General features: G+C 41.3%; 1 protein-coding gene across 2 annotated transcripts; it reads left to right on the top strand.

The window, feature by feature from the left end:
- The first annotated feature begins 9,456 nt into the window (after window positions 1–9,456).
- LOC125536470 (putative 1-phosphatidylinositol-3-phosphate 5-kinase FAB1C) lies at window positions 9,457–17,622 on the top strand. 2 transcript variants are annotated; one of them, XM_048699697.1, is made up of 12 exons: window positions 9,457–10,242; window positions 10,491–11,213; window positions 11,292–11,445; window positions 11,796–12,134; window positions 12,851–13,310; window positions 13,382–13,641; window positions 13,725–14,056; window positions 14,136–14,262; window positions 14,375–14,533; window positions 14,617–16,092; window positions 16,190–16,447; window positions 17,009–17,622. In XM_048699697.1, the coding sequence occupies exons 1-12, from the start codon at window positions 9,992–9,994 to the stop codon at window positions 17,261–17,263; spliced, it is 4,794 nt and encodes a 1,597-aa protein (XP_048555654.1). In that variant the 5' UTR covers window positions 9,457–9,991; the 3' UTR covers window positions 17,264–17,622. The 2 variants fall into 2 exon arrangements, with proteins under 2 accessions (XP_048555654.1, XP_048555653.1); XM_048699696.1 differs by having other exon boundaries at window positions 13,370–13,641.
- Window positions 17,623–27,129: the final 9,507 nt, after the last annotated feature.

The following is a 27,129-nucleotide window of genomic DNA, read 5'->3' as shown; positions in this document are numbered from 1 at the left end:
CCTGTCCTGTCTTCTTTAATGGGGGTGCAGACTTTGAGGGCACTGTGGGCCGACTTCTGGGAGCCGGCCTCTATGGAGGCCGCCTGCCAGGAGTCGGCCTGTCTTGGAGCCGCCTTCTTGAGCATGGCCGCCTTCTAGCAGTTGGCCGTCCAGCCAGCCGGCCACCAGAAGGCGGCGCTTCATCTTGACGCCTTGAGGGGCGCAGCCGGCCCGATGTCTTGAAAGGTTCTGGGACTCGGGTTAGGATAACCGTGGCCCATTGCTCTGACAGACATGGATATCATGGGATATCATAATATCTCTTATTTAATTAATGCATCTATATACTTGGTAAAGGGTGGAAGGCTCGGTCTTTTGGTTGGTGTTTTGTTCCGCTCTTGCCGCCCTAGTTTCTGTCATACCGGTGTCATGTTCCATGACGAGCACTCCTAACATGTGAGGGCTTTTATGGGGACCTCCCTGATCATTCGCTTAGGTTTAACTCTTCCAGTAAGGCCCAACTTTGGTTTTACATTTGCCTAATAACAACTAAAACTTGCATAGGGACTTTCCGGGCCCTGTGGATAATTAATAAACAAACTAGGCCAGTGCTTCTCATGAGTGTTGGTCCACCTACCTAGCAGTCGGCGGTGCCGCCTCGGGGCAACTTGGGGTCTTTTGGCTATAGTCCACTATGCATGGACGGTTGTGTCCTGAGAACGGGATACACACGGCTCTTATCAGGGTGACAGCATGTCGGCTAGTCTTGCTGGTTTAGTTGTACCTTTGACGAGTGACTTGTCCACCGGCATTCCTTATCGTAAGCATCGTGTTATCATGGTGTGAGGATGTTCCATCAGATGCGTGTGGTAATTTATAATGGACTGCTTGGAGCACCCCTGCAGGGTTAAATCTTTTCGGAAGCCATGTCCGTGGTTATCTGGCAACTTGGAAATTTATAATATTCGGTTGTAGAGAACTTGACACTAAATCTAAATAAAATACACCAACTGCATGCATAACCGTGATCGTCTATTTTCGAGGGAGTTCAGGAAGAGAACACAGTGGGGTTATGTTTGACTCGTAAGTAGTTCAGGATCACTTCTTGATCATTACTAGTTTGCGACCATTATGCGTGGTCTACTCTTGTTACTCTTGTACTCGTAAGTTAGCCACCATACAATGTTTAGTGCTTGCTGCAACCTCACCACTTAACCGTCCCATACCTATTAAGCTTTGCTCGTCTTGATACCCTTGGTAATGAGATTGCTAAGTCCTCCTGGCTCATAGAATTACTACAACAATAGGTGCAGGTACAGGTAAAGTGATGCTTTGACGTGAGAGCCATGCATGTTTGCTTTTGGAGTTCTTATTTTTCTTCTTCCTATTCATCAATCATAGGATGGGTTCCCTATCGGGAGCCTGGGATTAGCACGGTGGATGTCATTTATTTTTCGTTTGATTTCATATGTAATCGGATCCTGCTCTTTTGTATGATGATTGCTAAATATTGATGTATTCATGATGTAGCTTGTGGCGAGTGTAAGCCTCTATCTGGTATTCTCATCTATTCGGCGCATGGTATGTTGTAATGATATCCACCTTGTTATGTGCTCAAAGTTGGATTCTGTCCCAATCATGAATTCCTCACGTGATCGGGATAGAATTGCATCTTGGGCACTATAGTAGTATTCCTCCTCAACTAGGAATTCTGGATGAAAAAATAACTTTATTGAGTTCCTAACCTATTTAGTTTTGTTAAGGCAGTACATTGAGGTAGCTAACTCTAAGATCAGCATGTCCTGCTTCAATAAACTAGAAACTTTTGAACAAACTCAATTTGCCAAGCTAATTGTGCTTTATACATTGCTATAGAAAAAGCTTATATTACTTGGATCAACTAAATAGTCGGCAAGTCAAGAGAAATTTTGCCCTTACCCATGCCTAATCTTCCAAGCTATCCATGTTCTTAACATGAAAAGCGTGATAAGAGGTATTGGTTGACCAAATTGCAAAGAATGGGAGGAGAAAATGAGGAAGAAAGGCAAAATCAGTACCAAAGAGCAGAATAACACCCATCCTTTTCCCAGAAGTCAGGGTAAATGAATTCACCTTGAGGAAGATAAGCTAGAAAAAATAAATATTTCATTATCTAAAGTTTAGAGGAGCACATAATCAACTCCCTACAATTTCTTCCATACAACCTGTTTTAATTCAAAATTGTGTGAATAAATGATCCTGAAAATGGGATTTGTTTTTGCAGATATTTTGCTTCAAGCTCAAATCCATCAAAGCACACAAAAGCATGGATGAGGCCCCCTTATGTGCTCAAAAACTGTTCGATTGGGCTTCATTTCCCTTAGTAAGACATGGTCAATCACGTTAGCTATCATGTTATGTCATCCATTTCTGCCTATTTGTTCGATTAGTTCCAAAATACCAACACTTTTTTCTTCATATATTAAATATTTCTTGGAGAAATTTGTCATAGCAGTGACATGCTCAATTTTAATGTAATTATGAGTTGCAATTTTCATTTTATCACAGCAATGTGCTAATTTTGAAATAAAAGCAATTAATATTTGCCTCAACTGATCTACAACATATGTCTCGAGTCTGATGTAGCCATCTGTCTCATAACCGTAGTTGGGAAATCAAATCCAAAATGTATAATCTTTTGAGAAACTAAGATAATGGTAGATCAATGATTCCTGGAAAGGGAGCCTGCTTGCTCTCTCGCAAGAGTGTTGGGATCCCCCAACTGTAAGGGTTATTTAACCTAGAAATAAGTATTTTCCTCGATTAAAGAACCAAGCTTTATCGAACCATAAGGAGCCTCCCAGCAAACAAAGTGAACGGTGCCCACACACAAAAAAAACAAGTTTATCCACAACACAACAAGAGGGTTACCAATCCCCTTGTCTTGCTAGTTACAAGATTAAACTACAAGTCACAGAGATAATAGGTAAAAGTAAAAGCTATTGGGTGGTAAAGGAAATATTTGTTTTTAGTAAAGGAGAACAGAACTAGGAGCATAGGTTCACTAGTGGGTAGTGGCATCTCTCTCAAGCATACAAGTGTGGTGTGGTGAACAAATTATAGTTCGACAACAATTAAATTGCAATATTTACATTTATGACTATGATTGTTCATGGTATAATCTCGTATACTCCCTTTGGTCTGGTGTGTTAGACTCACTAGCAATTTCTATTTGTTCTGAAATCCTTAAGAATAAGACTCGTAAGCATTTAATTTGTCTAATTAATTGACTGAGTTGTCCTTCTCCCCCCCTAATTTAACTACGTGCCGCACCCTACCTCGCCTAAATTAATTACCAGTTGCACCCAACTAACCAGTGCATGGCCACTATTCTTGCGCGAGAAAATTTCCCTCACACGCACATGCATAAACAACTTTTTTGTTGTGGGCATGTACGCCGGTTTGCTTTCCCTCTTTAATAGAGAAATTTGCTGATTGGGCGAAATGAGCCAGATGGGGCCATCGCTCGGCGCCAATAGAATTCCACCTTGGTTGTGCTATGACTCTTAGCGAGCCTAACACACCGGACAAGAGGGAGTAGGCATTACGTCTGTGATAAGTATACCGTTAATCCAACTGCAACTACTATTAGTACTCCACCCCAAGACCGCTATCCATCATGCATCCCAAGTATTAAGTTTACAAGAAACAGGGCATTGCAATAAACATGATGACATAATGTAGACGGTAAAACATCAATCAATATGACGAGACACCGTCGTTTTATCCTTAATGGCAACAATACAATACATGTCTTGTCCCTTTCTGTCACTGGGATATAGAACACCGCAGGACAACCCACTACAAAGCACAACTCCCTCTGAACATAAACCCATCAAACTTGGCCAAAGAAGATAGATAGATCAGAGAGCACACAAAGGCTGTCCAATTATGCAGCAAGAAAATCTCAAAAGATTCAATTGAACTCAATGAACAATCTGGTCATAAAGTGGCAATTCATCAGATCCCAACAAACACATCCACGAATTACATCAGATGGATCCTGATCGTGTGAAGCAGCTCACGGGGGCTTAGTATTAAAGATCAAAGAGAGAGAAAGGGGGAGAGAGAAAGGGGGGAGAGAGAAAGAGAGAGGGAGAGAGAGCCATCTAGCTACTGCTATGGACCCTAAGGTCCTAAGGGACCTACTCGGACATGGCCATGGAGGAAGCAAGGTTGGTGAAGAAGCTTCCGACATGGATTCCCCCTGGCGAGAGTACCGAAACAAGCCTCCATATTGGATCTTCTCGAAACAGAAGCTTGCGGCAGTGAAAAACTTCAAATAAAAATCTTGCGAAGGGTTTCTGTATTTATAGAAATTATAGGCTGTGGAATGGGCGTAAGGCGGTGGACAGGGGGTCGCCCACACGGTCTGGGGCGCACCCTAGCTAGGGCCTGGCCGCGCTAGGTGGTTGTGTGGGGCTCCTCTAGCTCTTCTCATTCTCCTTCAGTGCTTTCTGGAACCTTCATGACACACAAAAATCGTGCTAAATCGTTAGATTTTTTTAACCTCCGCAGATATTGATTTTCTATAAAGTCAAAAACATACAGAGAACAACAACTGGCACTAAGCACTCAATTAATTGGCTAGTCCTGAAAAATAACATAAATTAGCATAAAAAGTATACAAAATTTATAATATAATAGCATAAAATAATAAAAAATTATAGATACGTTTGAGACGTATCAGCATCCCCAAGCTTAATCCCTACTCGTCCTCGAGTAGATAGATTGTAAAACAAAGATACATTTTGAAGTTGAATGCTACCTAGTATAATCTTGATCAAATGATGTAATGTCTATGTGAACTCAAGTTAAAAGTGATTCATGGTAATAATCTATAAAATTGGCATTGAAACAATGATGCATGAGCATATGGATAAACAATCATTGCCTTTCAAGAGTAAAGATGCTGAAGTGTAGGTTTTCCTACTTAAGATTAATAGGTGTACCATAGAGAGCATAGCATGCTAAGTCATCCTTGTATAAAGAAAATCAAATCATGAGTTTGACCCAAACGCATGACCAGGCTTAGAGGTTACGCTCATATCGAACCAACTACTAAACCCCAACGCAATACTTGAGCGCAAGCTTAGATCCTTTAGCACTTTGGATGGAAAATAGAATGATGATAAAGATTTATAAGAAGATAAAAAATAAGAAAGTCTCACTCTAAAGCAGCTGACCTTTAGTAAATGGAGAAGCCATGTAGTCAATATTAATGCGAGGAGTAGTGATTGCCATGCAACAGATGCATTAGATCTATGAATGTATGAAAGATATCTAGATGAACTAAGATGGGGTGTGCATCCAACTTGCTCGCTCATGAAGACCTCGAGCATTTGAGGAAGCTCGTCATCCCAATATACAAGCCAGTTTCTATAATGTTAATATCCCCACTAGTATGACAATGATAAATATGAAAACTCTCTATATGAAGAACATGATGCTACTTTGATGCGGAAATGTGTACAAAAGACAGTATTGCGCCTCTCTCTCTCTATTCTCTGTTTTTATCGGGCCTTTTTAACCTCTTTTTAGCTCTTTTTGGCCTCTCTTTTTATCATTCCTCACCAGGTAGGGGCAGCACTCTAGATAACAGTACACTTTATTTACTCATAACTCGTAATGTAAATGATGACTACATATGAATGCCTCTGGCAGTGTACCAAGATGTGCAATGATCTAGTGTAACATGCAAACAATGATGAACAATGGCCTTGCAACAAAAATCATGCCAACTGTATGTGATCATGCAAAGCAAAGTGACAATGAAACTCAAGTCATGTAATGTAAAGTAACAATGAAAGTTGCATGGCAATATATTCATAATGGCTATGAAAATGCCATGATAGATAGGTATGGTGGCAGTTTCGAGGAATATATTGAGTGTCTTATGTGCAGAAGAATGAGGTTCTCCTACATGATTTGGATGAACTGGCGAAGTCTTGCGCCATGTCTTGAGGTGAGAGTGGGCAATGCACGGTACCGAAGAGTCTAGCAAAATATGGATAGGTGGAAGTGCATAAAAGGCCAATAGCTCACATTAGTCATAAGAACTCAAGTACTTATTGCCAGAGCCTAATAATGGACCAGAAGAAAACACATCCTCCACACCCCAAGGAGGAGAGATTGAGAGAAGTTAACCATCGCGCACTTCCTGATCAGTACACAACATGAGTGTCACTTTTATATGCCCTTAGATTCATACCTCATCACTAATATTAGCGGCTCCCACTTTTATGTAATTAAATGAGTGTATGACCCCACGAACTTTAACACCAATATTGCATACTAAACGTTGATCATTTACTCACACAATAATCTATCACTACCTCAATATCACAAAACTATTGCAAAAAATCAAGTTTATCAAATTCATACATCAACCAATTTGATCAAGTTTATCAAATTCAAAAGTTGAGTAGCATGGCGTGCAGTGCAGTCCCAATAGTGTGCACACAACCAAACATCTCAAGATCGAAAAAAGCTACATCCAATGGGCCTGGTTGAGTGTAATGCAGGTAACCAAACCTACCCTAGGTTTTTGGGGAGCTTCTACGACGCAACCACTCGCTATTGTTCGTCTACATCCACTACTTCGACCGCGTTCTCGTCTCCATTGACATCACCATGTCCCGAGAAGCATTGTAAATTCTCATCAGATTTACATTGTTGTTGCGAAGACTCCTAGCTCCCGCCCTCAGCTCCGCCGCAACATCCTCCTTTTGAAGTATTGCCCAGTAGAACAAACAAGTGTAGGCAGAAAACACAATTTCAAAAGGGGTTCCGTTAAGTTTTTTCTCAAACGTAGTTCGATTGCAAGCATTCCAAATAGCCTAGATTATAGCAACAAGCCCCATAGTAACGTTCACCATGGGGTATAAAGGAGGAACACCAGGAATAAAATTGCCAATGATTGTTTAGGAATAGGTCAATCCCAAGGATCACTCCCACAGATCTCCAATCAATCATAGCCACTGGACAAGTAAATAACAAGTGTTGAGCAATTCCAATGTTGCTACAGAAGGAGCAATGTGGATTGCTAGGCCACTTTCTGTTTTTCATAATCTGCCTAGTGAGAACAACATTCTGAAACATCTACCAAAGGAAAATTTGAATTTTCAAACACATCTTAGCACTCCAAACCCATTTGAAGTTACATCCAATAATAGGACCCTTGTTAAGTCCCCAATAGACATAATCACCCACATCTGAAAGGGTAAGAGCATTGATACAGGTAGATATTGCAACCCATTTCATCAGAAATTTAGAGTCAAGCCTCCTCGCAAAAAAGGTGCTTAGTTCAAGATGATTAAACTGATAAACATTGACATCCTTGTCAATGCAAATATCAAATAATCTAGGGTACTGGTCAAAAAGAGGATCTCAACAATTGATAGATTCTTTACAGAGCCTAGTAATGTTATCAGACTCAAGTTTAATCCTTCTGCAGATCGTATACAATTCCTTGACTTTGAGAATAGCTTTCCAATAGGGAGAATCAGAGAATTTAGGTTGATTAGTAGCAACAGTTTATTCCTCAAACATCTGGCTTTGACAATGTCCTGCCATATCTCATGTTGGGTATCCAATTTCCACCACCATTTTACCATAAGGTTGGTATTTTCCTTCCTCAAATCTTTAACCCCCAGGCCACCTTTTTTTAGATATACAATTCCCGACCCATTTGACAAGGTAATACCTTCTTTTCTTGTTACACCCCTGCTAGAAAAATCTCCTTTTGTGTTTGCTTCTTGTAATCTGTGTTGGTATTTTCTCGAAGAGGAGAGGATGATGCAGCACAACAGAGGTAAGTATTTTCCTTAGTTATAAAACTAAGGTTATCAATCCAGTAGGAGAACCAAGCAACACCGTGTAAACAACATATGCACACAAACAATAAATACTTGCAACCCAACGCGTAAGAGGGGTTGTCAATCCCTCAACAATATTGAGATAGATTAAATTGTATAGGTTTTGATAAATAGATCTAACAAAAATACAAAATTAAATAAATAAAATAAAATTACAACAATGTATTTTTGGTTTTAATATATGATAGGAAATAGACCCGGGAGCCATAGTTTTCACTAGAGGCTTCTCGAGAAAATAGCATACGGTGGGTAAACAAATTACTGATGTGCTTGATAGAAAAGCAAATAATTATGATGATATCCAAGGGAATGATCGTGTATATAGGCATTACGTTCAAGATTAGTAGATCGAAACGATTCTGCATCTACTACTATTACTACACACATCGACTGCTATCCAACATGCATATAGTGTATTAAGTTCATGGAAAAATGGAGTAATGCATTAAGAAAGATGACATGATGTAGACAAGATAAACTCACGTATGAATAAATCCTATCTTGTTACCCTTAATAGCAACGATACATGTGTGGCATGTCTCTTTCTGTCATTGAGATTGAGCACCGCAAGGTCGAACCCATCACAAAACACCTCTTCCCATGGCAAGATAAATCAATTTAGTTGGTCAAACCAAACCAATAAATCGGAGAAGAAATATGATGCTATAACAATCATTCATACAAGAGTTAAGAGAAGACTCAAATAATATTCATGGATAGATCTGATCATAAACTCACAATTTATCGGATCCCAACAAACACACCACAAAAAAGAGTTACATCAAATAGATCTCGAGGAACATCGAGGAGAACATTGTATTAAAAATCAAAAAGAGAGAAAAAGACATCTAGCTATTAACCACAGACCTGTAGGTCTGTGGTAAACTACTCACATATTGTTGACTGTATGATGACTTTGCATTGTATGATCATCGTGCATGGATTTGGGCATTGAGATTTGAAGAGTGTGGTTATAGAGGCTCACATTTTCTACTTACAGACGAGGACCAGCCCAACGCTATCCGCGGGTAAGTTCGGGCGTGTCCGCGGGCGTATAGAGACTCACATTTTCTACTTCTGACTGTAGACTCTCTAACTCTAGAAAATACATAGGAGCACTCGGGTGACAAACCTCTCTATATTAAAAAATAATTTAGTAATTAAAAAAGCTAAAAAAATCCTAAAACTTTTCACATAATCAAACATGACCAAATATTGCAATCGTATAAAAGAATTGAACGGGGACTAACTTTCACTATATCCGGGGTCAAAGTTTTGTCAAAAATAATAGATACAAGTACTATTCATGCTATGTTATCGTCATAAATTTGTTTTTTTCCTGAAGTAAACGGAAATCATTCCTTGGATTTCTTTATACAAGTGCAATACCTAGTCATATTTGATTCAAGAAAAGTTCTAGGATTTTTTATTTTTTTAATAAATTACAAAATTATTTTTAAATATATAGAGGATGATGAAGGCATGAAGCCCCCCGAGTAATCCGCTTCCCTCTACCTAGACTACTAAATTTACCCTCCAAAACGCTGCTCAAGTTCTCCGTCCGCAATTAGTGACCCCACCCCCACTTTCCCTGCTTCGTCCGCAATTACCGCCATTGCCGAAAGCTTCTTCTCGTCACTATACGCACGTCAAAAAGAGAAAAGAAAAAAACTTCTTCTTCTCTCTCCTCTAAGCTTCCCATTCCTCTCAGCCATGCTCTCCTCCCTCTCCGCCGTGACCCCGCGCGTCAACGTCTCGGCAACACCTGCCCTGGCGCGCCCGTAGCGCAGCCGCACGACGGCCGGCCGGCAACCCGACCTATGCTCCCCGACCAGTCGGGCATTGGCTGACCCCCAAATGCCTCACACTAACTAGCCGCCGCTTGTACATAGACACTACCGCAAAGTCGAAGAAGATTAAGGATAGAGAGAGAGAGAGGAAGGATTCCCCGCACGTTTGCCAAATCGGGCCGCCGCTGCCTTCTCGTCGCCGGAGAGGAATTTTAGCCTCGGCGGCGCCCAGCTTTTTTAGTATATCTATAAGTTTTTGTTTTGGTTGATCCTTTTTTTTGGAGTGGATTTCACTGTTTGCGGGCGATGGGAGTGGTGGAGTTCTCGGTGCTGGGGGCGGTTCAGAAGTTTCGATCCCTCATCACCGGCTCCACGCCCGCCGCCGACGAAGAAGCCCGCCAGGCGAGCGCACCACCGTCGCCCGCGACGCCGCCGCGCAGCGGGGGCGTATCTCCGGTGGATTCGCCGCCCCCCGCAGCGAGATCCGGAGGCAGGCGTGCCATCGCCCTCCGCCGCCAGATCTCGTCGCCACAGCCTCTCCGCTGCTACCCTGTCAGGTATGGTGCCATGGCTCGGTTTCACCGCCCCCGTTTAGATATTTGACTTGCTCCAATGGAGAAAAAGGGAGAAATGTTTTGAAATCTCAGCAAGTAAACCGCCTCAACATCTTAGCATGTTAGGTGGATTATTAGAAGGAAAATAACAATCGGTGACTAGTTCATTCAGGGTACAAGTAACTCTCATGGATGATTATATTTTTTGACTTGTGTTTTATAATCGATTAACTTATTGTTCTAATTTGTAGCGGAACTGGTTTTCATGGGTGCAGACGAGCAGATGGAGAGGAAAACGACGGGCCTGGGAAGTTTTTCAGCCCAGGGAACGACTGCTTAAATGACCTCTCAGACACTGACTCTGTTAGCGAGCTCAACCGGTCTATGACCCTAAGCCCCTTGGAGAGCCCGACCTGGATGGTCTGGCAGAATGGCGGCACACGAACTTCCAGGAGAAACGGCCGTTTCAGCCTGGATTCTCTTGAACATGGTACTAAGACCATTGCTGAAAGTAGTGGGGAAAGCGACACAAATAAACATCAAGTTGATTTTGATGCCAATATTTGGCGCCCACCACCGCCGGAAGATGAGGGTGATGATGCCGAGTCGAGAGTATTTGGATTTGACGACGACGACGATGATGATGGGGTTGAGGAGTCAAGCAATCTTCTTGCCCTTGGCTGCTTTAGCACCAACAAAACGGTTGGTGCTGACATGATCACAGATATAGCCCATGCCGAGGGTCTGAGGAATGCTGTACTAGGTCATTTTCGTGCTCTTGTGGCTCAGTTACTGAATGGAGAAGGTATCAGTGTCGGAAACGATGATGGATGCATAAGTTGGCTTGAGATAGTGTCGTCCTTATCCTGGCAAGCTGCTAGTTATGTGAGACCAAATACAAAGAAAGGTGGAAGCATGGATCCTACTGATTATGTCAAAGTCAAATGTATAGCATCTGGGGATCCGACTGATAGGTATGCTCTTACTTCTCCTGCTATTTACATGATTATATGTCTCTCATGTGAAACTCACGGGTAATTCCTTCTACGCAGCAATCTTGTTAGGGGAGTTGTTTGTTCCAAAAACTTAAAACACAAACGCATGATGTCTGAGCATAGGAATGCAAAGTTGCTCATTTTAGGAGGAGCACTTGAGTACCAAAGGGTCACTAACAAATTAGCATCAATAGACACTATTCTTGAACAGGTTTGTACTTTTTTCACTATTCATTTGCACCTTTATTTATATTCCCTCCGTTCGGAAATAACTGATGTGGTTTTAGTTCAAGTTTGAACTAAAACCACGTCAGGTATTTCCGAATGGAGGGAGTACTTGCACAAGGCCTTGCTATGATTAAAAGAAATACTATCCGTTTAAGAAGATGTTTACTTCTACATTATATGCAATATAAAATATCCACATGTGCTCTCATCCTAACCATTCGTGCCAAATCCAACATGTGGTGTGACCCAAAGGTGAACGGACCGCCAAGACCAATTGACATCTTTATAAGAGTAAAGATATTTTTTTTTGCTAAAGAAATGCTCTTAATGCAGGAGAAAGAGCACCTGAGAACGATTGTCAGAAATATAGAGTCTTTGCAACCAAATGTGCTGCTAGTCGAGAAAAGTGTCTCATCGTATGCCCAGGAGCTCTTGGCAAAAGGAATTTCATTAGTTCTAAATGTCAAGAGGCCACTCTTGGAGAGGATATCAAGATGCACAGGAGCTCAAATTGGCTCATCAATTGAAAATATTGCTTCAGCAAGGCTAGGCCAGTGTGAAATTTTCAAGGTGCAGAAATTTTTGGAATTTCCACCAGGAAAGCAGACAAACAGGAGATCAACCAAAACATTGATGTTCTTTGAAGGCTGCCCAAGGCGTTTGGGCTGCACTGTAAGTATCTCTTTGCTGTTCCATGCACTATTCAAAATATCGGCCGATATTTAAGTTAACTGCCCAATTAACCGCTACTCGGTACCTAACCGAATCAAATAACCCCTACTCAGCCCATTAACTGGACCAGCCTATTTATCGGTCCAACAGCCGATAAAAGGCCAAATTATCGGGCTGTCCGATCAATTGCTAGATGGGGTATATAGCTTATTTGGTCCAAAATGTAGCCCGTTTCCCTCCCTTCTCCTAGCCGCCCCACGCTCTAGGTCTGGTCCTCCTGCTCCTTCTCCCGGAGTCTCCTCTCCTCGGTGATCTGTGAAAGGTGATTGGTGATGCACTGATGTGTATGTATGTTGTTGTGCAGCTACCAACCCTTGTCTGCTACTAACGTGTACAATAGCATATCTAGTACATTGCATGTTGCCATGTAGCCCAGGATATATAGATAAGCCCTTATTGACCTACCGATAAATTAGGTTAATAGGCCGATTCGCCGATTAATCGACCGAGCAGCTACCAGTTAACCGATATTTATGCTGAACATTGGTTCCATGTACATTGGATTGACGTTGTGTTGCTAACACCAAGCATAAAACACTTGGTTGATAGATGACCTACAGAGAGTACTAGCTAATAATGTGACAAGTTTTCAGACTGAATTTCTATTTTCTTACACATTTATTATATTTCTAATAAATGTGCCTCAATTTAATTAGGTTTTACTGAGAGGGCCCTGTCGAGAGGAACTAAAAAAAGTTAAGCGTACAGTACAACTTGCAGTCTTTGCCGCCTATCACCTCTCTCTTGAAACATCATTCTTCGCTGACGAAGGCGCAACTCTTCCTAAAGGTCCTTCAAGGCCCGTAATAGAGTTGCCAGATATTCGAGGTGACACAGATTGTTTTGCTGGATCTGCTGGAGTTGGCATGCCTCATAAACTCAAACAAGTACAAGGCGATGATTCACGGATGTTTGAGGAAATTTCTGTATCACCTAGATCATTATGTTTGAATGAGGAAGGTGAAAGTGTCGTCTTTGAGCATAGGGAATCTGGATCTTGTGTTGAGCACAGGGAATCTGGATCTCCTGTTGATGATTACTTACCCCATGCAATTGGTTCGTGCGAAGAGAGTAAAATTTCTCCATATTTCCTTGATCTTGATCCAAGAACTTCAGGTATTGTGATGCATTTTCATGACTCTGTTTGTTTTTCATTGCAAACAATAACCGTCAAGATGTGATACCAGGGAAGAAATGTCAAGAAGTAGACCATTGGAATCATAAACGACATCATGACTGTCCTGCCGGAGACTGTAATGACCAGAATGAATTTTCTGGTGAATTCTTTGGTACCAATGACAACCATCAGAGCATCTTAGTTTCCCTATCAAGCACTTGCATTCCCAAAAGCTTGGTATGTGAGCGTCCACAGCTCTTCCGCATTAAGTTTTACGGTAGCTTTGATAAGCCACTTGGGAGATACCTCCGGCAAGACTTATTTGATCAGGTACATTCCATACTCATCTGTATGTTGATGTTCATTATCATCATATTTTTTGAAAATAATGTTTTGTCTATGTCCTTCATCAGGCATATTGTTGTCCATCATGTAAAGAACCATCAGAATCACATGTAAGGTGCTATATTCATCAGCATGGAAGCTTAACAATTCGTGTTAGGCGGCTTCTGTCTCAGAAGTTGCCAGGGGAGCGTGATGGGAGGATATGGATGTGGCATAGATGCCTGAAGTGCGAACCTAAGAATGGTGTACCACCTGCTACGCGGAGGGTAATTATGTCAGATGCTGCTTGGGGCCTGTCATTTGGGAAATTCCTGGAGCTAAGCTTTTCAAACCGCTCTACTGCTAACCGAATTGCAAGCTGTGGGCATTCTCTCCAGAGAGACTGTCTTCGTTTCTACGGGTACATATCGGCTATATCCCTTACCAATTAAAGTTGTCAATCCTCGAATGAAATCTCAGGTTACCTGTTAATCTATCAGATATGGGAACATGGTGGCCTTCTTCCGATATTCTCCTGTTGATATTCTATCAGTTACCCTCCCCCCCTCCGTATTGTGTTTCAACTGTCACAGTTCACAAGACTGGACCAAAACGGTGGCAGTTGAGGTAAGTGATTTTCTCGAAATTACCAAGTCATGTTCACTGCCTGCATCCTGTGTTTCTGTTTATTTGTTTTGTCCGGGTGAATAATATTATGTCCATGGACTTCTGTTTGAAGATATATGGCAAAATGAAATCCTTACACTGGGAGATATCTGATTTTCTCCATCGCACTGAAAAGAATATTCCAAGTGAGGATGATCCGGTCAAGACAGGTATTCATAGGCAGATAATTGAGATGAAGGATTTGCTTAAAATGGAAAGAAACGAATGCGAGGTGACGAAATTAGATTTTTATTTTTCTTGTTCAAGGGTTACACATGTTTATGTTGATTTTTTAATATATTTTTCCTTTTGCAGATTTTGCTCTTACCTGTTATTAGAGATAGTAATCACCACGTGCAGGCATCAATTGATATTCTGGAGCTCAACCGCTTGAGGCGTGGCCTTATTCTTGATGCTTACCTTTGGGATCGGAGGCTATGTCACATAGATTCACTTATTGAAACAAATGGTAGTGTTTCAAAGAACAATCCTGCTACCGAATTTCTCTTGGACATCAGACTGAAGGAGTGGAAAACTGATTTGCTTGAGGCGGACACAAATATTGGAAAACCCACTTGTTTGTTGCAGTCACCTGGAAGTCCAAGAAAATCTTTGTTATCCAGAGAGGTCTGCTTCAGTGATGACGAGTACAGTATCTCTGGGAAAAAATTGCAGATTGATCTGGTTGACCATCCTGGTGATGATACAGAAGATCTTGACAAGGTCTTCAGCAAATTCAATGGAGAGAAAGAATGGCCATCCACTAGAGCTGCCATTGGTATGGAACCTGTTGAGAGGTTACCCTCACTTGCGTCTATTTTTTCTGATAACATTGATTTAGCATGGACTGGATCCAGTGAGTTACAGTATGATCTTCCACAAGATTTCACCAAAATTGATGAAAATGGATCCCTTAAGTTGTTGGATAACCCAGTTTACAAGAATGCCCCTATTAGAATTCACTCATTTGATTCTACAGTAGCATCCCGTCAGCGAGAACGCACTGGATTAGCTCCTACTTCATTGCATCTATCGTCATTCAGATCTGCTGAGTATTTCGGGGGTTTGACTAGCATCACAAAAGATCCAATGCCAAATATAAGGAGGGCTTGTTCTCAAAGGTCACCTGGGGCGATAGAGAAATTAAATGTTATTCTAACTCGTTCACCCACACATATCTCGTCCGCTTCACATATGGTTGATGACGGGGCACGGCTGCTGCTGCCCCAGATTGGCAATGAAGATGTTGTTGTTGCAGTCTATGATGATGAACCCACCAGTATTGTTGCATACGCCATGACTTCAAATGAATATGTGCAGAAAGTCACACGAAAACTAAATTCAACTTCGAGTTTTTCACATCTTCCAAATGCCACCGAGTTAAACCATGGACTTGAGCAGTCATTGCCCTCACAGGAAAACAATCTGGATTCTGAGGGAACTCACTTTAAGTTTTCTTTTGACGACGAAACCCCTCTTCCTGCAGATAATGCGAAGTTCTCTGTGATTTGTTATTTTGCAAAGCATTTTGCTGCGCTTAGAGATAAATGCTGTCCAAAAGATATTGATTACATTCGTTCACTAAGTCGCTGCAAGAGATGGTCTGCCCAAGGTGGAAAAAGCAATGTTTACTTTGCAAGAACACTGGATGAGAGGTTCATAATCAAACAAGTCACCAAGACAGAGCTGGACTCTTTTGTGGAATTTGCTCCTCAGTACTTCAAGTATTTGATGGAATCCTTGGCCTCTGGTAGCCCAACTTGCCTGGCAAAAATAGTAGGATTATATCAGGTTTGTTGTACTTTGCCTGGCCCATGACCCCCCCGCTAGTTGTAAACACTAAAAAATGTCCCTAGATTTGATTTTGCCGTCTTTGCATCTAATTCAGGTTAATGTCAAGGGCTTGAAAACTGGGAGGGAAGTGAAGATGGATCTAATGGTGATGGAGAATCTTTTCTTTGAAAAAAAGATACCTAGGGTGTATGATCTGAAGGGTTCATTACGCTCTCGCTACACATCCGGTGATAGTAAAGTCTTGTTAGATTCAAACCTCATAGAGGCACTGCATACAAAGCCTATATTTTTAGGGAGCCGAGCAAAGCGAAGATTGGAAAGAGCTGTCTGGAATGATACTTCGTTTCTTGCGGTATGTTATATCTTGTTATGCATGCTGTTTTAACCAATATATATATATATGTATATATACATATATATGTGTATATATATATATATATATATATATATATATTGAAGATCTAATGAAACTTCAAGTTCCCACATGATTAGCACCAATTATCCTCTGCCAATTGTACTTTGTCTGCTATATATGTCTTCTGTGCGTACTGTTTAACTGACTTGACAGTCTGGGATTTGCATAGGTACAAACTATGCATTTTAAAGCTTGTATGAAAGAACACTGTTTCTTTAATCTTCATCTTCCACACTCTGCATGCCTTGCTTTTAGTTTGCAAATAATGTAGTTACTAACAAGAACCATCCAAGTCTACCAGTCGGCTTTCTGAAATGATCATGCTAATCCAACCCTTCCCTCACCTTGTTATATATTTATTTATTTCGAAAATGGTATTGCAATATATACTTATTTTGGAGTATTTTTTTTTGTGAAAGCCATGTGACTCGTAAGTGGCAATTTTAGGAGTTCACGTATTACTGAAAAATGACGGCTGTAATTCTATCTGCTTTGCAGTCAGCGGATGTCATGGATTACTCACTTCTTGTTGGAATCGACGAGGAGAAGAAAGAACTCGTCATCGGCATCATCGATTACTTGCGCCAATACACCTGGGACAAACAGCTTGAGACTTGGGTGAAGGCCTCTGGCATCCTGGGAGGCCCCAAGAACGAAGCCCCCACCATTATATCCCCGATGCAGTACAAGAAGAGGTTCAGGAAGGCCATGTCCAAGTACTTCCTCACCGTCCCTGATCAATGGACCTCTTAACAACTACTCGTAGCGATTAACTAGACCGCCAGAAGCGTTGTGGCAGTAGCGAATGTTGCGGTGAGGATCAGCTGATTCATTTTGTACACAGTTGTGGCAATTGGGATGTAGGCATAGATAGGATCACCCTCTCCCTGGATACCAAGCATGCTAATTGCAGTGTCCAGCCAAAGATAGGAGGTGTGATCGTTGTACATTGTGACCAACATAGTTACTAGAGAAAGTTATCATATAATCCAGAGGAAGGTACTTCTGCTACATTAGGTTGTATGCTACTACCCCAAAGTAGAGAAGTGTGCAATATACAAAATAAGTGCATTCATCGGCACACTTACATATCATCTGGATTGATTTTTGCATTGATGGGTCCCAGTTGGGTTTTGATGATTAATAATATGGTAATTAAAAGGATTAATAGTCTATCAGCTTTATTTTAGAAACTCAAGTCTATTTTGATTTTAGAAGAATTAATGGGCCCACTTTTTGTGCTTACTACTTACAGGTGGTTGGTTGTGTTTGATGAATAATGGTAATGTAGGTAAGAGAATTAATAGTTTATCAAATTTATCAAGATAGGAGTAGTTCATTTTGATGAGTAGAAGCATTGATGGTGCCCACTTTTTGTGCTTACAAGTTACACCCTTTTTGTTCCTAAATAGTGTTAATTTAACTTGCGAAAACATCTTACATTTAAAATTAGAGGTGGTACAAGTGGTTGGTTCTGTTTGGTGATTAATGATAAGGTAATTCAGAGAATTAATAGTTTATATCATGTTTACTTTGGAAACTTAGTTCATTTTGGTGAGTAGACACATTAATGATGCCCGCCTTTTGTGCTTACAAGTTACAAAGTGGCTAGTCCTAAAACACATAGAGATGAGACAGAATAGCCCAGGTGTGATTGAATACTTCATGGAGGTAGAAGTGGTTCTTCTTCACTGCATTGTGTGTAGCAATCATGTTGTGAAGAATAGAACCAAACTGACACTTAACCCATTTGTGGTTGCGATCGACCTTCTGGTGAAGACCGAGGAGAAGGTCACGATCAGTCATCACCCTTGGAGCTGTGCCTTGATGATTTTGATTTGAGGCATTGGCGGCAGAGTCATGAGTGGCAGAGTCATCATTTGTGGAATAAGATGTAGCTTTGCGAAACTGACCATCCAATGGACGAATGCCTTCATCAATAATAACAGTAGCCTTGCCCTTTTCATCAGCTGAGTAAAATGTCCGCTTGAGGACTTCTAATGGGGGCAAGTAACTGACGTGATTCTGCAAGTCAGCCTTGTAGTTGATTGAAGACCTTGATCTGAGGAATCTCATAATCCAGGGAGCGTAAGGCTTCAACTCAAAAGGGGATAAAGCTACATTTGCCAGAGTCCTCATGAAGAAATCATGGTAGTTGACAGGAATGCCACGAATGAGGTTGAATAGAAGATTCTTCATGATACCAACGACCTCTTCTTCATTAGAGTCATGGCCCTTGATTGGACTCAAAGTCTTGGACAAGATGCGATATACAGTCCATGACACATAAAGCAATTCCTTCACGAGGAATTTGGTTCTTGAGGCTTGACCAGGCTTCAGCGGCTTCATCAACACTTGCATATAGTGGTCAGTAAGTTCAGGTTCGTGATAGATACAACGTGCACCTTCAAGGGAAGGACTGACATGCAGGGCATGAAGCAATTCAGAGGCCGGTGCTTTGAAGTGAGTATTCTTTGTCATCCATTCCAATACCCAAGAGTTCACATCTTCAGCATTTCTTGTGATGTGCAGCGTTGCATAGAACTGAAGAATTAGTTCTTCATTCCAATCACATATATCAGTGCAGAAGTTGAGCAGTCCAGCATCGTGAAGAACACTCAGGACTGGCGTGAAGCAAGGCATTGATTCCATGTCCACATGAGGAATATGCGCATGGTTGAAGACTTTGTCCTTATCAAAAGTAGTGAAGAATAGAAGTTTTCTTGGCTGGCAGTCCAGAAACGCTTCCTTCTAAGACGAGCAGAGTCATATGGGTTGTAATATGTGAAGAATATGTGCTCATGGAAGAAGTCAGCAGCCTTGAACTTTTGCTTCTTGGAGAAGGGATTCTTCGGCTTGAGCTGAGGAGTGTCAGTCAAAGTCACAGCCTCAGGAATCACAATCTACGGAACCATAGGCTGAGGAATTTCAGTTTCTGCTTCAGTAGTAGCCTGGGTCTTCAATTCTTCATCAATATTAACATCAGCACTAGTGGCTGGAATTTCTCCAGTAGCATTTTCATCAGCACTAGTGGCTGGAATTTCTCCAGTAGCATTTTCATCAGCACTAGTGGCTGGAATTGCTTCAGGAATACGAGGTTCTTCAGAGCCCATAAGAACTTCAGTGTGTACAGGGGATTGAGGGATTTGTTGTAGAGGGGCGAAGAGCGGAGAGTTGGGGTGCTGACTATCCCAATAGTCATCATTTAGCACTGGAGTGGAGCATCCAATGTCCACGTCTTCATCTTCCTCATTCAATTCTTCAACGCCTGCCTCTTCAGCTATGAACTGAGGCATAGGCGATGAGATGATTGGAGTTGAAGGGATATCATCCGCTTCAGTTTCTTTGTCCATCTGCTCTGTAGAAGTGTTGGAAATATGCCCTAGAGGCAATAATAAAATGGTTATTATTATATTTCCTTGTTCATGATAATTGTCTATTGTTCATGCTATAATTGTGTTATCCGGAAATCGTAATACATGTGTGAATACATAGACCACAACATGTCCCTAGTGGGCCTCTAGTTGACTTGCTCGTTGATCAATAGATGGTTACGGTTTCCTGACCATGGACATTGGATGTCATTGATAACGGGATCACATCATTAGGAGAATGATGTGATGGACAAGACCCAATCATAAGCATAGCACAAGATCGTGTAGTTTGTCTGCTAAAGCTTTTCTAATGTCAAGTATCTTTTCCTTAGACCATGAGATTGTGCAACTCCCGGATAATGTAGGAATGCTTCGGGTGTCCCAAACGTCACAACGTAACTGGGTGGCTAGAAAGGTGCACTACGGGTATCTCCGAAAGTGTCTGTTGGGTTGGCACGAATCGAGACTGGGATTTGTCACTCCGTATGATGGAGAGGTATCTCTAGGCCCACTCGGTAATGCATCATCATAATGAGCTCAATGTGTCTAAGCAGTTAGTCACGTGATCATGCATTACGGAATGAGTAAAGTGACTTGCCGGTAACGAGATTGAACAAGGTATTGGGATACTGACGATCAGATCTCGGGCAAGTAATGATTGACAAAGGGAATTGTATACGGGATTGATTGAATCCTCGACATCGTGGTTCATCCGATGGGATCATCGTGGAACATGTGGGAGCCAACATAGGTATCTAGACCCCGCTGTTGGTTATTGGCCGGAGAGATGTCTCGGTCATGTCTGCATGATTCCCAAACCCGTAGGGTCTACACACTTAAGGTTCGGTGATGCTAGAGTTGTTATGGGAATTAGTATGTGGTTACCGAATGTTGTTCAGAGTCCCGGATGAGATCCCGGACATTACGAGGAGTACTAAAATGGTCCGGAGATAAAGATTTATATATGGGAAGTCCTTATTCGGTCGCCGGAAGTGTTCGGGGGTTTATCGATATTGTACCGGGACCACCGAAGGGGTTCTGGGGGTCCACCGGGAGGGTCCACCTGCCCCAGAGGGCCCTATGGGCTGAATATGGAGGGGAACCAGCCCCTAGGTGGGCTGGGCACCAAACCCCCTAGGGCCCATGCGCCTAGGGTTTAGGGGAAACCCTAAAGGGAGCGCCCCCCTTGGCTTGGGGGGCAAGCCACCCCCCTTGGCCGCCGCCCCCTCTAGATCCATATGGAGGGGGCCGCCCCCCTCTCCCTTGCCCCTATAAATAGAGGGGAGGTGGGAGGGCTGTCGCACCCTTCCCCTGGCGCAGCCCTCTCCCTCCCCAACACCTCTTCCTCCGTAGTAGTGATTGGCGAAGCCCTGCCGGAGAACTGCAAGCTCCACCACCACGCCGTCGTGCTGCCGGAGCTCTTCCTCAACTTGTCCTCTCCCCTTGCTGGATCAAGAAGGAGGAGACGTCCCCGGGCTGTACGTGTGTTGAACGCGGAGGCGCCGTTGTTCGGCGCTTAGATCGGAATCAACCGTGATCTGAATCGTTGCGAGTACGACTCCTTCATCCGCGTTCTTGTAACGCTTCCGCATCGCAATATTCAAGGGTATGCAGATACACTCCCCTCTCTTTCGTTGCTAGTCTCTCCATAGATTGATCTTGGTGATGCGTAGAATTTTTTTAATTTCTGCAACGATCCCCAACAGTGGCATCATGAGCTAGGTCTATGCGTAGTTTCTATGCACGAGTAGAACACAAGATGTTGTGGGCGTCGATTTTGTCAATTTACTTGCCGTTACTAGTCTTATCTTGATTCGGCGGCATCGTGGGATGAAGCGGCCCGGACCGACCTTACACGTACGCTTACGTGAGACTGGTTCCACCGACTGACATGCACTAGTTGCATAAGGTAGCTAGCGCGTGTCTGTCTCTCCCACTTTAGTCGGATCAGATTCGATGAAAAGGGTCCTTATGAAGGGTAAATAGAAATTGGCATATCACGTTGTGGTTTTGGCATAGGTAAGAAACGTTGTTGCTAGAAACCTATAGCAGCCTGATACGTCTCCAACGTATCTATAATTTTTGATTTCTCCATGCTATATTATCTACTGTTTTGGAAATTATTGGGCTTTATTATCCACTTTTATATTATTTTTGGGACTAACCTATTAACCGGTGGCCCAACCCAGAATTGCTGTTTTTTTGCCTATTTTAGGGTTTCGAAGAAAAGGAATATCAAATGGAGTCCAAACGGAATGAAACCTTCGGGAACGTGATTTTCTCACTGAACATGATCCAGGAGACTTGGACCCTACGTCAAGAAATAAAGGAGGAAGCCACGAGGTAGGGGGCGCGCCTACCCCCCAGGTGCGCCCTCCACCCTTGTGGGCCCCTTGTTGCTCCAACGATGTACTCCTTCCTCCTATATATACCTACGTACCCCCAAACGATCAGATACGGAGCCAAAACCCTAATTCCACCGCCGTAACTTTCTGTATCCACAAGATCCCATCTTGGGGCCTGTTCTGGAGCTCCGCCGGAGGGGGCATCCATCACGGAGGGCTTCTACATCAACACCATAGCCTCTTCGATGAAGTGTGAGTAGTTTACCTCAGACATTCGGGTCCATAGTTATTAGCTAGATGGCTTCTTCTCTCTTTTTGGATCTCAATACAATGTTCTCCCCTCTCTTGTGGAGATCTATTCGATGTAATCTTCTTTTTGCGGTGTGTTTGTTGAGACCGATGAATTGTGGGTTTATGATCAAGATTATCTATGAACAATATTTGAATCTTATCTGAATTCTTTTATGTATGATTGGTTATCTTTGCAAGTCTCTTCGAATTATCAGTTTGGTTTGGCCTACTAGATTGATCTTTCTTGCAACGGGAGAAGTACATAGCTTTGGGTTCAATCTTGCGGTGTCCTTTCCCAATGACAGTAGGGGCAGCAAGGCACGTATTGTGTTGTTGCCATTGAGGATAACAAGATGGGATTTTTATCATATTGCATGAATTTATCCCTCTACATCATGTCATCTTGCTTAAGGCGTTACTCTGTTTTCATGTACTTAATACTCTAGATGCATGCTGGATAGCGGTCGATGAGTGGAGTAATAGTAGTAGATGCAGGCAAGAGTCGGTCTACTTGTCTCTGGCGTGATGCCTATATACATGATCATACCTAGATATTCTCATAACTATGCTCAATTCTGTCAATTGCTCAACATTAATTCGTTCACCCACCGTAAAATACTTATGCTCTTGAGAGAAGCCACTAGTGAAACCTATGGCCCCCGGGTCTATCTTCATCATATTAATCTTCCATACTTAGTTATTTTCTTTGCTTTTTTACTTTTGCTTTTATTTTACTTTGCATCTTTATCACAAAAACACCAAAAATATTATCTTATCATATCTATCATATCTCACTCTCGTAAGTGACCGTGAAGGGATTGGCAACCCCTTATCGCGTTGGTTGCGAGGAGTTATTTGCTTTGTGCAGGTACGAGGGACTCGCACGTTGCCTCCTACTGGATTGATACCTTGGTTCTCAAAAACCGAGGGAAATACTTACGCTACTTTGCTGCATCATCCTTTCCTCTTCAGGAAATCCAATGCAATGCTCAAGAGATAGCAAGAAGATTTCTGGCGCCGTTGCCGGGGAGTCTACGCAAAAGTCAACATATCAAGTACCCATCACAACTCTTATCTCCCGCATTACATTATTTGCCATTTGCCTCTCGTTTTTCTCTCCCCCACTTCACCCTTGCCGTTTTATTCGCCCTCTCTCTCTATCCTCCCTCTCTTTCTCTATTAGCCTCTTTTTGCCCGCTTGCTTTTTGTTTGCTTGTGTGTTGGGTTGCTTGCTTGTCACGATGGCTCAAGATAACACTAAATTGTGTGACTTTACCAATACCAACAACAATGATTTTATTAGCACTTCGATTGCTCCTCTTACCGATGCTGAATCTTGTGAAATTAATGCCGCTTTGCTGAATCTTGTCTTGAAAGATCCGTTTTCCGGCCTTCCTAGTGAAGATGCCGCTACCCATATAAATAGCTTCGTTGATTTGTGTGATATGCAAAAGATGAAAGATGTGGACAACGATATTGTTAATTTGAAACTATTTCCTTTTTCGCTTAGAGATCGTGCTAAAGCTTGGTTTTCGTCTTTGCCTAAAAATAGTATTGATTCTTGGAACAAGTGCAAAGATGCTTTTATCTCTAAGTATTTTCCTCCCGCTAAGATCATCTCCCTTAGAAATGATATTATGAATTTTAAGCAACTTGATCATGAACATGTTTCACAAGCTTGGGAGAGGATGAAATTAATGATACGTAATTGCCCTACTCATGGTTTGAATTTGTGGATGATTATATAAAATTTTTATGCCGGATTGAATTTTGCTTCTAGAAATCTTTTAGATTCGGCCGCGGGAGGCACTTTTATGGAAATCACTTTAGGAGAAGCTACTAAACTCCTAGATAATATTATGGTTAATTATTCTCAATGGCATACTGAAAGATCTACTAATAAAAAGGTGCATGCGATAGAAGAAATTAATGTTTTGAGTGGAAAGATGGATGAACTTATGAAATTATTTGCTAGTAAGAGTGTTTCTTCTGATCCTAATGATATACCCTTGTCTACTTTGATTGAGAATAATAATGAATTTATGTATGTGAATTTTGTTGGTAGGAACAATTTTGGTAACAACGCGTATAGAGGAAATTTTAATCCTAGGCCTTATCCTAGTAATCCCTCTAATAACTATGGTAATTCCTACAACAATTCTTATGGAAATTATAATAATATGCCCTCTGATTTTGAATCTAATATTAAAGAATTTATTACTTTGCAAAAGAATTTCAATGCTTTGATTGAAGAAAAATTGCTTAAGATTGATGAGTTGGCTAGGAACGTTGATAGAATTTCTCTTGATGTTGATTCTTTGAAACTTAGATCTATTCCTCCTAAGCATGATATCAATTACTCTCTCAAAGCCATGAGAATTTCCATTGATGAGTGCAAAGAAAGAACCGCTAGGATGCGTGCTAAGAAAGATGCCTTTATAAGAGCGTGTTCTTCTAGTTCCTATGAAAATAAAGATGAAGATCTAAAAGTTATTGATGTGCCCCCTATTAAATCTTTGTTTTGCAATATGAATCTTGATAATGATGGGACTGAATATGATCCACCTTTACCTAGAAGGCGTTCAAAAAATTCGGAGTTTTTAGATCTTGATGCTAAATTTGATGAAAGTGGGACTGAAGAAATTAAAACCCTAGATTTTGCTAAACCCACTATTTTGGATTTCAAGGAATTTAATTATGAAAATTGCTCCTTGATTGATTGTATTTCCTTGTTGCAATCTGTGCTAAATTCTCCTCATGCTTATAGTCAAAATAAAGCGTTTACTAAACATATCGTTGATGCCTTGATGCAATCTTATGAAGAAAAACTTGATTTGGAAGTTTCTATCCCTAGAAAACTTTATGATTAGTGGGAACCAACTATTGAAATTAAGATTAAAGATCATGAGTTCTATTCTTTATGTGATTTGGGTGCTAGTGTTTCCACGATTCCAAAGGCTTTGTGTGATTTGTTAGGTTTCCGTGATTTTGATGATTGCTCTTTAAACTTGCACCTTGCGGATTCCACTATTAAGAAACCAATGGGAAGAATCAATGATGTTCTTATTGTCGCAAATAGGAATTATGTGCCCGTAGATTTTATTGTTCTTGACATAGATTGCAATCCTTCATGTCCTATTATTCTTGGTAGACCTTTCCTTAGAACGATTGGTGCAATTATTGATATGAAGGAAGGAAATATTAGATTCCAATTTCCGTTAAGGAAAGGCATGGAACACTTTCCTAGAAAGAAAATTAAATTACCTTATGAATCTATTATGAGAGCCACTTATGGATTGCCTACCAAAGATGGCAATACCTAGATCTATCCTTGCTTTTTATGCCTAGCTAGGGGCGTTAAACGATAGCGCTTGTTGGGAGGCAACCCAATTTTATTTTTATTCCTTGATTTTTGCTCCTGTTTAGTAATAAACAATTTACCTAGCCTCTGTTTTGGTTGTGTTTTTGTGTTTAATTAGTGTTTGTGCCAAGTAGAACCGTTGGGAAGACTTGGGGAAAGTCTTGATATCTTGCTGTGCAAAACAGAAACTTTAGCGCTCACGAGAACTGCTTCCATTTTTATTTGGAAAGTGCTATTTAGTTAATTCTTTTGTGCAGATTATTAATAGATAAATTCGTCACTTCAATAAATTTATTTTAGAATTTTTGGGGTTCCAGATCTTGCACTAGCTACAGATTACTACAGGCTGTTCTGTTTTTGACAGATTCTGTTTTTCGTGTGTTGTTTGCTTATTTTGATGAATCTATGGCTAGTAAAATAGTTTATAAACCATAGAGAAGTTGGAATACAGTATGTTTAACACCAATATAAATAAAGAATGAGTTCATTACAGTACCTTGAAGTGGTCTTTTTTTTTCTTTCGCTAACGGAGCTCACGAGATTTTCTACTTTAAGTTTTGTGTTGTGAAGTTTTCAAGTTTTGGGTAAAGATTTGATGGATTATGGAACATGGAGTGGCAAGAGCCTAAGATTGGGGATGCCCATGGCACCCGCAAGATAACCTAAGGACACCTAAAAGCCAAAGCTTGGGGATTCCCCAGAAGGCATCCCCTCCTTTCGTCTACTTCTATCGGTAACTTTACTTGGAGCTATATTTTTATTCACCACATGATATGTGTTTTGCTTGGAGCGTCTTGTATGATTTGAGTCTTTGCTTTTTAGTTTACCACAATCATCCTTTCTGTACACACCTTTTGAGAGAGCCATACATGATTTGGAATTTGTTAGAATACTCTATGTGCTTCGCTTATATCTTTTGAGTTATATAGTTTTGCTCTAGTACTTCGCTTATATCTTTTAGAGCACGATGGTGGATTTGTTTTATAGAAACTATTGATCTCTCATGCGTCACTTAGATTATTTTGAGAGTCTTAAATATCATGGTAATTTTCTTAAATAATCCTAATATGCTAGGTATTCAAGATTAGTAATTTTTTTCTTATGAGTGTTTTGAATACTAAGAGAAGTTTGATGCTTGATGATTGTTTTGAGATGTGGAGGTAATAATATCAAAGTCGTGCTAGTTGAGTAGTTGTGAATTTGAGAAATGCTTGTGTTGAAGTTTGCAAGTCCCGTAGCATGCACGTA

Source organism: Triticum urartu, chromosome 2, assembly GCF_003073215.2.
Source record: "Triticum urartu cultivar G1812 chromosome 2, Tu2.1, whole genome shotgun sequence".
In the NCBI taxonomy this organism is placed as follows: domain Eukaryota; kingdom Viridiplantae; phylum Streptophyta; class Magnoliopsida; order Poales; family Poaceae; genus Triticum; species Triticum urartu.
The sequence above is the reverse complement of the archived record's forward strand: the minus strand, read 5'-3'. Positions and strand labels throughout refer to the sequence as shown.